At 45.1% G+C, this 14,790-nt stretch overlaps 1 protein-coding gene across 1 annotated transcript in view; it reads left to right on the top strand.

Annotated features, from left to right (window-relative positions):
• The window catches only part of n4bp1 (nedd4 binding protein 1), a 12,551-nt gene extending 867 nt beyond the window's left edge, over window positions 1-11,684 (top strand). The window contains exons 2-12 of the mRNA XM_079743332.1: window positions 1,406-1,633; window positions 1,961-2,137; window positions 2,273-2,835; window positions 2,986-3,310; window positions 3,554-3,922; window positions 4,718-4,950; window positions 8,092-8,222; window positions 8,333-8,429; window positions 8,771-8,878; window positions 9,256-9,348; window positions 9,439-11,684. Coding sequence (XP_079599458.1) covers window positions 1,406-1,633; window positions 1,961-2,137; window positions 2,273-2,835; window positions 2,986-3,310; window positions 3,554-3,922; window positions 4,718-4,950; window positions 8,092-8,222; window positions 8,333-8,429; window positions 8,771-8,878; window positions 9,256-9,348; window positions 9,439-9,850 — 2,736 coding nt within the window. The 3' untranslated portion in view covers window positions 9,851-11,684. The remainder of the gene's footprint in view (window positions 1-1,405; window positions 1,634-1,960; window positions 2,138-2,272; window positions 2,836-2,985; window positions 3,311-3,553; window positions 3,923-4,717; window positions 4,951-8,091; window positions 8,223-8,332; window positions 8,430-8,770; window positions 8,879-9,255; window positions 9,349-9,438) is intronic.
• The last annotated feature ends 3,106 nt before the right edge of the window (window positions 11,685-14,790 follow it).

Genomic DNA, 14,790 nt, shown 5'->3' with positions numbered 1-14,790 from the left:
CTTGGCCAGTATAGTATATAATAAAGTTCAACTTTTTCACCTCTGACTTGTACGTTACACAGTAACAACCCTAGTGGCCTGAGAGCTTCCATGTAGTGTTGCACAATACATAATACATGTATTTTGAAACCTAAATTTCAACCACCGTCATGTGACAATTTTGCCTCCACTAACTCCTCAACACCAATGCATGGAGAGTAATAGTGGCAATATAAGTGAGGAATATATTTGAAAGTACTCTGGATCAAACTTTATAGCTTAATTGGTTGTACAAATCCCATGATGCACACAATGCATCATGCAGTCTTTTCTTAGGGATACTCCACCATTGTGGGATGCCTTCAGAGAGTTGTAGTAATGTTAAATCCTAAATAAACCTACCCTAACCTTGACTAATCAGAACTGTTTAATGTCATGTCTCACAAACAAACTAAAATTTTCTTTCTCTCTAGCTCTTGTAAAGTTGACACATCGTGGCACACTGGTGTCACACATGAGAGAATGTGAGAATAAATGTATCTATTTTTAAGTCCAAAGATACCCTTAGTTAATTTTAGTATCTTCAACATGGCTCTTAATGCTATTTTAAATCTGATAGTAGCCTACCGCCCAATCAGTTTTCCCTTTATTCAACAGAAAGTTAGCCAATACTTTGACAAATCTAAACCTCCATACAAATAAGATATAAAAAATAAATAAAATTTTAGACAGAACACAAATTAAGTATTTCTATTTCAGGATGAGTGGTATGAATGGTAGGTACAGTGGGGCACTATCGGTTTAAATAAAAACTGGTTCTTGGTCTGTGGTGGCATTAATAATAACAACTTATCTAATTCTTTAACTAACTGAGAGATGGACAAAATCGAGAGGGGTCCGGAGAGAATATGACAAAAAAACTTTATCGTTAAAAAGGCAACAACAAAGCCGAGTGGTTTGCAAAGCACTCCCGAATGAATCCCGTACAGCTCCTTATATCCCCAATCCTTTACTCAATACAAAGTTGGACTTTCATCAGATATTGATGTGCATAGAATGTTTTTCTGGGTCACACTGTGTGGATGTCAGTATACTCTCCTGTCTTCTGAATCCCAATGTGACCTTAGAACATATATTATCCTTATACAAACAGAGATGATGCACACGTGTGAATGTAAGCATTGTCCTCAGAGTACATCAAAATGGGAGTAGACTGGACCCTCTCACTGATGTGCCACATGGCACATAACATCTAGGCTAAAGGTGATCAGCTGTTCTCCACTATTAAAGTATCTATATGATATGTAGGCCTAATAATAATCATAGCTTACCATAAAATGTAAGGTTAATTTCTACCACAGGTCCTAAGTTGGTATGATTTGAAGGCACCAGTGAACTAGCTAACGCTTTCCTCTCTCCGGCGCAGGAGTATGTGAGGGGCTTGTGTGACCCAGAGCTGCAGGAGGTAGAGCGATATCCGGTGGACATGCACTGTATCTTCGCCGGTGCCCGAGGACTCTTTCTGGACAGGCTGCTGCGGGACACCAGCGCCGAGGTCCTGGTGCCCGAACCAGGCCGCCTGCGTCTTCTGGGTCGCGCTGAGCCTGTGGTGATGGCCCAGAGCCGAGTTCAACAGTTTGTGGCGCTGTTTCAGGTGGGCAGAATGCTTTAGCTCACTGTCTGTTCGTAGCCAAAGAATCAGATCTCTGTTCCTGCTTTGATGAAAAATGAAAAGAATAAGGGACTATGTATCCTTGAGCCCATTGCTACATTCTTCTTAGCGATTTCTATCGGCATTCCGTTTTAATTGATGCCAATTTTATTTCTGGCAGTCGCATAAGCATGATTCAATTCAGTAAGAAGCTCTCAGGATATCTACTATGTTTGTCAAGATCCGTTGAGCACAATCAACTGCTTCCTAAATCAGATTTCGAAAAAGCAAATTTACTCAAAACATGCTGTTTTCGTGCCTGGTGTCCAGGAAAAGCGAAGCCTGCCTGGTGAGAGGGAGCCAGCCGTGAAACGGGCGTTCAAGTCCTTCGTTGAGGAGAGGGACGACAAATACACCATGGAACTGCTTCTGCTGCCCAGCGCCCTGAAGGAGGAGCTGCTGGGTCTGGCCCAGAGCCCCTCCAGCACACAGCCTGGTTCTTCCCTGGTCGGTGTCATATTAGATCTACATGGACAGTGTCGTTGGGTTGCGTCTACATTTCCACAACCCTATTTACATGGTGCTTAATGTAGTACTCTTGGGCTCATGTCTTCTTTTGCTTTTTCCCCGGCCCGTACCCAGGCGTCTGCCAGTGAGGGGCCGCCCGCCAGCCTGGCCGAGGCAGAGCAGGACCGCTCCCAGAGCAGCACGCCTGTGACGGAGCTCTCCAACCGCATCCTGGACACCAGCTTTGAGGAGAAGGGAGCCGGGGCTGGCCCCTCGTCAGGCGAGGAGGGTAAAGCAGGGGGCGGGATAAGCCTTGGGTTCGAGGCAGCGCACCTGAACGGCGTCCGGCCCTCCCACAAGCGGCGCTCCTCGGAGAGCGAGACCCGCGACACGAAGAGACAGTACTCCCTGGAGCGCTGCGAGGAGTCACTGGAGAGGGAGAGGGAGAGAGAAATGGAGCAAGAGAGGCGGGACAGAGAGAGGGCGCGGGACTGGAGGGAGCGAGAGAGCCGCCTGACCGACAGCTGCAGGACTAAAACGCCCGCCGCCTCGTTCTCGTCCCCGCTCTGCCCGTTGTCCTCGTCCAAAGCCAACACCATCGCGGGCCCCCTCCTTCTGGACGGCAGCGACAGCGCGCTGGACGACGGAGAGACTGTCAGCCCCGAAACCAACCTCCGCTGCCTCGTCAATTTCTTCAGGTGTTTATTGGATTGTAATGTCATGCTCAGAATCTAAAGACAAAGGTTTCTTGTTATATTGTATAGAGAAGGAAAAGGCCAAAATAGTAAACACGATTTTGTGATTGGTCTCGGGGCTTGTGTCACTGAATGATTCTGGTTTCCTTCTAGAACCATGGGCTACCAGCAGGAAGTGGTGGAGCGCGTTGTTAAGGAGACCGGGCAGACGGAAGACACCTTCCTTGTGCTAGAGAGAATCGTTGAGGAGACCAAACGCTTTGAACAAGAAGGACACAGAGGCGAGCAGGGAGCACACCGGTTCTCCTCCTCAGTAGCTTCATCCACTGTGTCCCGTGTCAAAGTCAAGGAGTGCGTCCCCAGCAAACTGTCGGCGGACGCCACTGGCAAACCCGCGGCGAGCATTAAGCCTGCCCACAGCAATGGTCTCGGCCATCGGAGGCACTGTAGCAGCGGCGGAGAAACCAAAACTCAGCAGGTACCCAAAAACCCGTCCTGCTATACCTCACCCTGAAGCTTATCGACAGATACATGGCACAGATAAAGTCCCCCAAAAATGTAAACAAAATGTGCGTTCCTAGCTTCGCACGGTCAGACACCTATTGATCTTTCTCATGCGTCTCTAATGTCACAGGTAGACAGGTATTTAAAGGTCAAACGTCTTCCTCAGTAGCGAAATGAGACGAGAACGAGTCTAACGGGGGAACCGCTTGAATTTCAGGCCACCACGATCAGGAGGAGCTCCACGGCGCAGGGGGGCGCCGGGAGCTGTGACGTCATCACCATCGACGACGACGACGACGGTGACCCTGTCGCCACGGACACCACAAAGCCAGGGAGAGGTGCTTCCCGGCTCACCGGCATGGAACACCTGGACTCGCAGTCGGGGTCGAGGACGGACTACCTGGCCAGGGGAGCGGGGGCAAGCACGGGCAGGGACTACCTGACCCGGGCCGGCGGGACTCAGACCCTGGGCGGCCAGGTCAAGTTGGAGACGGTGACCGCGCTGCGGAGCGTCCCTCAGTGGCTGACCGGCCCCAGCGCCGACCCCCTCCTCACCCCCTCCTCCACCGCTCCCACCTCCTCAAATGTAGGAGTTCCGAGCAGGCGCTTCCTCTTCCGAGCATGGCTGCCTCCCGACAACATCCCTTTTTTTTCTTCTGCTTTTCTTGACTTTAGTTGTTTTCTCGGACTAGCTGGTGCTCTAGGCATCCAAGCATTAAGCCAGATTGTATTAAGCCTTAAGCATTTGACCTTTGAGGCCGAGAGTGCATGGAAATCTAAAAATAATGAACTATTGAGTGAGAGAAGAATTATAATGATGGCAATAATTTGACCTGTACATACTAAGAAAACAATACACAACGTTGCAGAAATGGCCAAAATGAAATCCCTGATATTTTTCAGGGCTTTCATTGGTCATGTGTTCTTTTTGAATGCCCATGTCCATATTGACTCAATGGTTCTAAACTTTGAGCCCTCTGCTACCATGCTTGTTTTGGCTCTGGTTTATCTGCAAGAGGAGTGCTGCATTCAGACACAAGCGCTTTCTTCATAAGACGGTCATGGCTGCGGTTTTGGTGCAGCTCCTGTTTGACTTCAGTATGTTAGCTGTTCAATAACGAGTTAGTAGTTACTGAGTCGATCTTGGGCAGGTCATGGAAAACACATATTATTTTGTTCACAGGTTAGTTGGTTCCTATCAATCACATGGAAGTATGACACACATTTCTTTACCTTGTGGAATGGTTTCTGTTTCTTCCATTATGGAATGATAACACAGAGGGCCACATTGTTCCCTCATGCCTGCCTGGCATTTAACAATACAGAGGAACGCCTCGTCACATGATTTAACCGGCCCTTATCGTCTTTGTCATTCCTTCAGACGGCCAATCCCAAGCTCCGGCACTCTGCGTTGTACATGACCGTCGGACATGCGGGTTCCCAAGGCAAAAGGGTGCAGCCCCCCGCCGTCAGCGACCCACCCATATCGCCGGTGACGGGTCTGGCCCGCTTTCACCAGTCCCTGCGGACGCCGTACACCCTGTCGCTGCCCAATGAGCCGGGGCGGGCCGAGCTCCGGCACATCATCATTGACGGCAGCAACGTGGCCATGTCGTGAGTCACTCGCCCGCACACACCCACAAGCAACAAGCACGCACCTTACAGACTCATACAGGTCCATACAGGTTTGTTATTTATACATGCAGTGATGAGTTGAAATGTGGCATCCTTTGTTGACACAATCCAAAATAAGCCTAAAACCCGAATTAGTTTCGCCCCTTACATCATCATTGGAAAAAAAAAAACTAGCCTTGTGAGACCATCCTGATCTGGCACGGTCCCCATTTTTCCTGCTCTCTGCAGATCAGTCTGGCCTCGATCCTGTTGAAAATAAACAGGGCAGCAATCTACTGAGCAATTTAAACAGTTTTTAAGTAGATTGAATCATGTCATTATGTAAGAGTGAACAGATATCTGCACAGCAGGATTATCTCCGAGAAGAAAATATTGTTTCTTTACTTCCAAACTGATTTGACAAGACAAAATATTGCCGAGGCCTCGCCCATATTTGGAAATCAATTGCTGCCAAGCCAAGGCCAGACTGATATTCATTGACAAACCTGAATATTTAGACAGTCTCACAAGGTGGGTCAACATTTTTACTGTTGTGTACCGTCAGATTTGGTAGACCATTATCGAGTGCACTCTCGCTCATCTTTCACCCATGCCCTTGTGCTTCAACAGCTGACAGCTTTCCAACATTTAGACAGGGCTATCTTATTCACTGTGGATTTTCAATTTACAAATATTTTGTCTAAACCCCTCAAATGAGTCACAACTTGCCCAACTAATATAATGACTAAATTAGAAGAAATCCAGTGAATCCCACTGTCAGGAAGCATTGTCAATTAACTAGCTTTCTCAATTTCTGCTAAATCTTGCATCCTGTTACTTCTTATCTTCACAACCAACCTCTTTTCAACCGCCTCCTCTCGCTTTGAATAATGAATACCTAACTCTTTTCGGGAAATTTTTCAAAGAAAGATTCTGTTTCAATTAAATGCATGAAACTGTAATTTCCCCGAGGGAAAATTCTTGGAAGCAAGTAGATTAAAGGGACCAACAAAAACGGGACATATAAGACACAAGCGACAAAGAGTGGGGTTAAATTTCTGCATATTTCTAAGCTGTTAGTATACACTCTGCGTTGTGTATTTTCATTGTAGTAGAAGTTGAAATCAAGGCTGCTTGACAGGTTGCATCAGAGGGTCGAAAAGATGGTTTATTACAGGATTTAATACAGCAAGGTACAGACTTAGTTTGAATAATCTTAAGTGTAGGCGGGGGAGGAGCAGTCTCCCGACAGGCTCCTTGGCTGTCGATCCCTCTTCTCACCGAAACCAAAGGTTTGGCATGAATATTATACTAAAGAATATCTGAATCACAAAAGAAGGGATGCAGTGATAAGGTATATGGCCATGGCTATGACCCAGACGGCCTGGCACCGGCCATTTGATTCGTCCTTGTAGGAACATAAGCAAATGGAGGTTTGTTGGAATTAACACCTCGTATCAGTTGGAGAGACACTGGCCTGTCCCCACATTAAGGAATGTGAAAACAGAGTGACACCAACATTCTACAGTGGCAACCCCCACATGGAGACAGTACTGTTCACAGCCGAGAAAAATACAGGGGCTAAAATACTGTCTACATATTGTAGCCCCTGGCCAGAGGTCAATGGCTTGATGCATGGCCGATGCTGCCCATGTCTAAAAGTTTAGCAAAGACGGTTTCATTTATTTATTAACATTATCAAATCCTCTTTGTACGTTTTTGTTTTCTCAAATTTCCTACCTTTTTATTTTATCGCATTGGATTTCTAAGATGAACCCATTGCTCTTTCACCTCTCGGTTTAGACAAAGATACCTTTCACTACACTTCCTTCCATCACCTCAAAGGCCTCTTCTTCCTCTCCGTATCCATTGCAGCGCTGCAATGCACAGGCTTATCAGTAGTTTTAAACCTTGTGTAAATATGGACTGTTGGTCCTTGTGTCATCTCTTCCTGTTTCTGATTTCTGCGGTACATGCACTTGGGGACTTCCCTGACGTTGCGTAGCAGCACCAACAACAAGCTCAAACTTTGTATGTGTCGTTGTGCTTGCCTCCATGCAAATCTTGCACTGCATCCCTCTCACTGCACAAGGGTGAGCACTCTTCACAAGCCCACATTCTATGATCCATTGTCCTGGGTCCCATTTTTCATCCTCAGTCTCTAGTTGAATGACTAGAGACTGACTTGTGAGTCTAAGCAATCAGCAACATTTATTAATTCCCTTCATTAAAAGTGTTGCACTTCATTAAACGAGTGACCCGAACTCGGAGGCAGGTTTCACACAATACTTTTGTTTTTATCACAATTAGGTCAATCCTTAGAATATGGGGGAAATTTGGGGCTTCATTGACCTTACTGAAACTGGGCATAACGATGTTCAATGTACCTGAAAATGAAAACCCCCACCATGTACGCACGGGGGAATTTGGGTTAAAAATAATCCCATAGGCAGGTGAGAAAAAAAAAAGAATCCCGTTGTTGTTGTTGTTGTCGTTTTCGGTTGCCCTGGAAACAGCTTGGTGTGCCATTTATCGACTGACGTGCATTGTTTGGGTATTTGCATGTCTCGCCTCTGGGATCTGGGTCACCTCGTGGCTAGCAGAGCCCTATCTCTATCACGTCACAGTGTGATACCAAGCCTTTGAGGAACAGGATACTGGTGTGCGTGCACACGTGCTGCTACCAGGGTTTTTGGTCTGTGTTTTTTTTTTTTTAATGAGCTGCGAACGAAACTCCGAAAGCCACAATTACCATTGTCCTCTTAACATGCTTATTTTATCTTAGGAATCGTCGCTCAGCGTTTATACTTACGCTTTGGAATTGCTTTATGTTATCAACCAACATGCTTCCCATGTTTGTTTATGTCAACACAAAAAAGCAGTGATAAAATTCTGACCTGAAAATAATTTGCTAGTTGTGCTGCCTTTTATGCTTGCGATGTACTTTAGAAAAGATTTGTCGGTACAACATACAAAATAACCAAATGAATTATTAACACTTCTAATTAATTCTCAAATGAACATCAAACTTCCACAGAGACTTTTACTTCCCTTCTGAACCGATTGGAAAAGCCTCACTGTAGCCACCCTGTGGGTGCACTCCCAATGTCAACCGTCATCTCATGCCTCTGTCCTTCTCAGACACGGGCTCCGTCGCTTCTTCTCGTGTCGAGGTATCGCGCTGGCTGTGGAGGCCTTCTGGCGCCGGGGCCACCGAGAGATCACCGTCTTTGTCCCCCAGTGGCGGCAGAAAAGGGACCGGCTTACCATAGGTACAGTACAGTATAGTAAATGCGTGCTGAGCTGGGGCTGGGTGTTTTGTGCGAGATGATGCACACATGCATAAATGCTAAGGCGTGGCCTGTCCTCTTTGGTTCTCTAGAGCAACACTTTCTGAATCAGCTGGAGAACCTGAGGCTGCTCTCCTTTACCCCGTCCAGGGAGGTCTGTGGTCAGAGGATAGCCTCCCACGACGACAGGTGCGTTATCCCCATCCATGCGTTCACTCTCTCCAGCTGTTCCATCCCTCCAGCTGTTCCCCTCCCTCCAGAATGTGGCGTCAGGGGCCACTAGGAGCAAGCTACCGGCTGGCAGATGGATGTGGTCAGCGTCAGGAGAGATTAATATGGGTCTGAGTGTTTGACGTGAGCACTGGAATTTGCCTGGTTGACATAAGAAGACTCGTTCCTCATTCCGAATGACTGATCAATTCCGCTTCAAACTGTTTTAAGTGTTAAGCGAAACTCAAATAATGACGCTGCTCAGCTGGAAATAGGCAAGGAGCCTGTCACTTAATGACCTCGCCCAATTCAATCAACAGGTTCCTGCTCCACTTGGCCGAGAAAACGGAGGGGGTAATCGTAACCAACGACAACCTGAGGGACTTTGTCGACACGTCGGTGTCCTGGCTTCACATCATCAAGGAGAGGTATGTGACACTTTCGGTCATGACTTTTAGAGAGCACTGTTTATTGCCATTGCTGACCTGCCTATCTGTGACTGTTGTCAAAGATATGTGCTTGTTGATGCACACGGGTACATCTTCCTGATGCTAATGTCAAGCGAGTTTTGGGATGAGGTTGTGGCGCCCTCTAGGGGTATTTCCACATATCCCAGAAACTAATGCATGAATATTAGGCCACTGCCCTACAGTAGGATTAACATTTCACCCATTCGCCACACATACGCTGTTGTACATAGCTTATTCATCGCTCAATTCTGGTGTAGTTTAACATTCTTTTATGGTTCAGCTTCTTGGCTTTTGGGCAAGACGAAATAAACTTGTTTTGGTTGTTGCCCCACCAGGCTGCTTCCCTTCACCTTTGTGGAGGACCACTTCATGATACCAGACGACCCTCTTGGGAGGCATGGTCCACACCTGGAGCTGTTCCTGCGCAAGTAAGTTCCAACAACAAGGCCATAATCGATCCGTTGAATATGCTCCCAAGGAGCGGGACCAAACCTCTCCATTCCCCGTCTGTTTGTTAGGCGGAGCACCTTTACTCCTCCACCAAGGAGACGAGCAGACGCCCAGCCCCCAGCCCAACAGCAACACCCCCACCAGCAGCCAGCCTACGGCCAGGACCCGCAGAACTCCTCCGCTTCGCCATGGCCCCAGCCGGCCCACGGCAGACCCCAGCCCATCTGGCCTCAAAAGGGACCCCCGGAGTGGCACCCACCACCCCACCGCTCGCCTTCCCCTTCCACCTCCCGGGAGCCGACGCCGACACCGCCGCCGCCGCCGCCGCCGCCTCCGCAGCGCTCGCAGGCGGAGACCCTGGAGCTGAAGGCCAAGCTGTACGACATCTTCCCCGAGCAGAAGCAGCGCATCGACCGGATCCTCAGTGACAACCCCTACATGAGGGACCTGAACGCCCTGTCTGGCCTGCTGCTGGGATAGATGGAAACACACGCCCACAGCAACACGGCACTGTTGGCGTATAGCCACAACATGCTCATTATACGTTTATGGCCACACCAATCCCAATGTGTTTTCATACCTTTTCACAGGTTCCGCTCGGGGGAGAAAGAGAGAGAGAGAGAGAGAGAGAGAGAAACACAGATTATTTTTTTCCTATTTAAATGAAAGAGTTTGATCACCAAACGAGCTGCTATTGAGAAAGTTATTTGTTAGACTTGCTTCTCCCTCTCCACCCCTCCTAACCATGTCCTTTTCAGTAATCTTATTTGATGAAGCTCAACAACACTTGCATCGACTGAGCTAAATCATTAGCCCTTTGCACAAATTGCACCTTTCTAAAGACCAGGGCTGTGTTCTTGAAACAGCAGGATTTCGCTGACATGTGGGACCAGAAGTAATAATTGATTTTGGTCGAAGACAGCACAATGGTCCTGAAAAGACAAACCTGGCATCCATTAAAGAGGCGTATTCCTTTATGTCCCAAGTTCAAGACTTCCCTGAGACCCTATGGACAGTTGTCATGCATCTCACAAAAGAGTATTTATGAATGGGTTCTTTTTCTACAAATGGCTTTTAAAGAATTTTGTTGAGTGTTCCTACCGTTGGTTGATTTGTTGAAGAATGTGAGTTAAAGTCTGCATTTGCTTCCAGGGATTTTGGTTTTAGAATTGTAATACAGGGGATACTGATATGGAATAATTAATTGCTGTGAGATTTATTGTCAAGTTTAGCCTTAGTTCTTTTGGTTAACTTGTCAGCTACAAATTTAGAGTTGAAATTCAATTCCAAAAGGATTTATGCTGCCATTAAACCAGTTCCTATCATCCTTGCTCCGGCGGATACATATTTCTATACAATCCAATGCCTTTCTTTGCTATTTTGAATCTTAACGGTTTTCCGTAATTATTTGATTGCCTTGATTTCAGTTAAAATAGAAATGGTTTGGGCATATACAAATAAGATCAACTTTGGTCAAGAGACTTGAAATCCTTATCTTTACCTGGAAATTGTCTTTATTGTGGGGATTTTCTGTGTCTGCAAAAAATCCAAGAAATCTCTTAATTTTTCCATGTAGCAATTCGGTTCATTCTAGGTCTAGCAATACCTGTTAGGACTAATGCTATCCTATCTCCATGCCCTTGGATTACAGTTTGGTTTAAAGTAAAGCCTTGTCTTTGGCAATCTCTCCATTGCTCCATCTGTTCTAAGGTGGCTCAACACAAGGGTGTATGTTCCTTGTTACTCATTTATATAATAATGGGTTGAAAGTTACAATGGTTACGATGGTTATGGAATCTAAAACTTAATTGAAATAACTAGGTGAGTACAATTATTGGGTTTAAATATTTCCCTTAAACTTGGATTGTTTTGATCTTGATCTCCAATACAACTCCAATAGAGAATGTTTTCTGCACTGCCCCTCCCGGAGCTATTGCTAATATGCACTGAATTTGGTTAATCTACTAAACGTTCATCAGGAAGTTGATGTAGTTATTTGTCTGTTCTACTTCATTTTCCATGTACATTGTTGCTTTTCTAAAATCTTTATTTGTTATGGCCAAACTGCACAAATGTTTTTCTGTATCTGGAAAGTTTATTGAATACAGCATATTGTGACTATCGTTCTTTTTGCCATTTCTCGGAACAAGCAAGCTTCGTATAGGTCCGAGTACAAGTCAGTGGATTATTTTGAGTTTTGTGTTCTTCAGTTTGGTGTCGAGCATCCGCTACACTTGACCATCCACTAGGGAGCGATGTGCACCAACTATCAATGTTTCACTTGCGCTTTCAACAGATCATCCTCAAATAGCATTATTGTATCCAGCTTTTAGTTATCGAACAGGATGTCCAATAGTGTCGACAGAAAGGGCATGTTGTACCAGACCAGAGTTATCCCTAAATTAGTTTTGTGGTCTAAATGAAGAACAAGTCATCCGAATACTGACCCACAGATATTGTTAAAATTGTGAAGAGAAATACTGTCTGGCCATGTGTAGTATAATTAGTTCATCCATCAAACCGTATTCAGTGAATACCCATATTGCAGACTTTACGTGGGGAGATATTTAGGGACTGCTGTTCTAATGATGCCCGCTTATCCCTCTGTGGTTATTTGTCTGCCTGGTTTCTGGGGTAAAGCCTATATGGTTTATGAGCCAGTCTGCCTGAAAGTAAATTATAATATGGACGCCAAGATTTAAAGTCGTATGAGGCACTGATATCTTCCTTTTTATTTTTTGCAGGAAATGGACCACAAATGGAGACAATTGATTAAAGAACATCTTGCGCTTCGTTGTTTGTTCGTTTCAAACAGGCAGCATCATCTTTAAAGGTGATATATTATACCGCCAGGTGTGTGTGATTAGCCGTTACAAGCCGTTTGGAAAATCAGCCTCTTCTGACATCACAAGTGGGCGTGTCCACCTCGATGTATGACAGATTTGCTACAGTCCACTGGTAAGGGTGGTATATTGATCTATCCAGCACACATCTCACAGCTGGTGGTATACTGTATATTTTAAGCAATCTGGCCACCTTTAGGCACTCTGACCTGACTCGCACAAGTAGTGGACTAGTCTTTCTAAAGACATTCAATAATTTTCTATTTGACTTCTTTCTTTGACATACAGAGTCTAGCATGTAAACATGATTATATTAGGCGACGATGATGATCTTTTTCTTCTCAATTAGCCAATGCTGATCGACAGCAGTAGCACTTAGACTTCTAGTATTGTTACTGTTAATAAAGGCCCCATGTTTGTCATTAAGACTATAATGTTGCTGTTTATCCTAAACTAAATTGATGCCAAGTTTTAAGCTAATTGTGATTTTACATACACAGGTTAAGTAAAGATGTAGTTCCTATATGCAGCATGGCAGCAGCGAGTGGACGTTTTTTTTTCAGTCTTGGAACCTTGCTCTAATATCGAAATTAATGGTCTTCACATATTTGATTGGTAGTATACTTTATGTGAATTTTTCTCTCCAGTAATTAGTTAAGTTTACATAAGTAATGAGTTGGACTTAAACGTAAATCTAGCATTTTACTTATTTTGTTGAGCATCCGATAAAATATACATGTGCTTTTCCATTATGAGTCTGATCATTCACGCCACACAGAAGATTGTGCAAATGAGGACAGTCTGACGGGTTGAGAGAAATTAAATTATGATCTACTTAGGATGCTCATGATCATCCCACTGCTTATCAAAGATGTGCTTCTGAAAGGGTTAGGCAGGGAAGGCTAAGTTGTTAAGAAAAGGTTAAACAACCATTCTCCTGAGAAAAGATGTGCAATCATCAAACGTGTGCCCTTGCGCAAGTCATGCATGTTGAGTTGATCGACTATTTAAAGTAGAAATGCGTTTGATAACAAAAGATTTATTCTTAGCAGTACTACATATTGCTGAATTCTAGTGTGATGTCTTCAAGTTCATGAGGTTTCACAATTTGGGTGACTTTTTCCATTTGTATGCCTCCTTGTTCTTAGCATCAAACGTTCATCTGGCCAAGGACGAGACTAACCTCTTAATCCACCTTTACTTGAAAGAAACCTCTGGATTCAATGGTACGGAGCCCCCCTGGGGTCACACATACAGTCACAGACTTGTACACACGCATGCATGCTAAATACACAAATGATTCAACCCCATATTAAGAAGAGGGGATAACATAATTAGCTAAGCCGGTTGCATACTACTTGTCTTTGCTCTCCACTTGCCTTGTTTCTAGAATTTGGATATGGACCAACCACACTGTCTCTATGAGAGCCTGATATATCTGTCTCATGACTTCAAAATAATACTGCTAATCCAGGATATTTTAGTTTCACTCAAGTTTTCACACCGTTAGTCAAAGTCTTCAGCAAAGGCCAATCAGGTTGATGTAGATGGAACTGCATGGTGGACATTTGGTGTTGAAATAATATTTTTTCATCATTGGGTCCAGATACATTTTCATTCAAAATAAACTGTTCAGCATTTTTATAATATTTACCTTTGGTGATAAATTGTACCTTTTCCCGCGGATACAAACAGTTTTCGCCACTGACAGCAAGCTCGTAACATTCATACCATAATAATGCAAGTGCAAGGGTTTTCATCAGTCGGCCATAGGCCAAATCCCCATTGTGTTACCTCATTCAGGGAGGGAGTGCCTTAACTTTTTATTAAATTTTTTTACTTTTGAGATTGCCCCTTTAAGTTATTTAACTAGTTGTTTAAAATAGGAAAGCTGCTCCCCGGATTCCTTCCTTCCCTAAAATTGAAGTAAAAAAAAAAAAACACCAATCAGCATTAGCTCCAGAAGTGGCAGCAGCAACAGCATCTCAGGATCCAGGGAACGCCCTATGGGGTATGCAGGGCGTGTCTGACTTGTGGCCACTTCCAGCGTGACCAAACTAAACTGTGGGCTCGGAGAGCCTTGGTCAGGGATTACAATGGGCCGCACGAGGAGCTTGTGAAGGGGTTAAGACAAGCGGGTGCTGCTGCTGCTGCAGTGAGCCTATGCATGGAAAAAAACGGCACTGCTGTGCCCACACTGTGCATCTTATTGCATATTACAGGACAGGCAAAGTTTCCTAACTGGCTGGTTCTACACCAGTTTCAACTCAAAAAGTATAATGTGTTTGTTGGTAGTCTATTTTGGCTGCATACATCCGTGCAAATAAGAATGCACCAATTTACCACCATAAGCATACAATTCTTGGTTTTGAGAGTGCATAAGCTAGTGTATGAGAGAGTTTATACCTTTCCAGTGCCTCTCATCGTGCAATATGCATGCCTGCATGTGTCCGTATGTGAGTTTGCGCGTGCTTGCAAGTGCTTGTCTGCATGTCCGTGCGTGTGTGCTAGTGGGTGGGTGTGCTTGTGTGTGTGTGTGTCTGCGCATACACACATACACACACACAAACATGACCA

The sequence above is a fragment of the Pollachius pollachius genome (assembly GCF_949987615.1).
Source record: "Pollachius pollachius genome assembly, chromosome: 9".
Taxonomy (NCBI): Eukaryota; Metazoa; Chordata; class Actinopteri; order Gadiformes; family Gadidae; genus Pollachius; species Pollachius pollachius.
The sequence above is the reverse complement of the archived record's forward strand: the minus strand, read 5'-3'. Positions and strand labels throughout refer to the sequence as shown.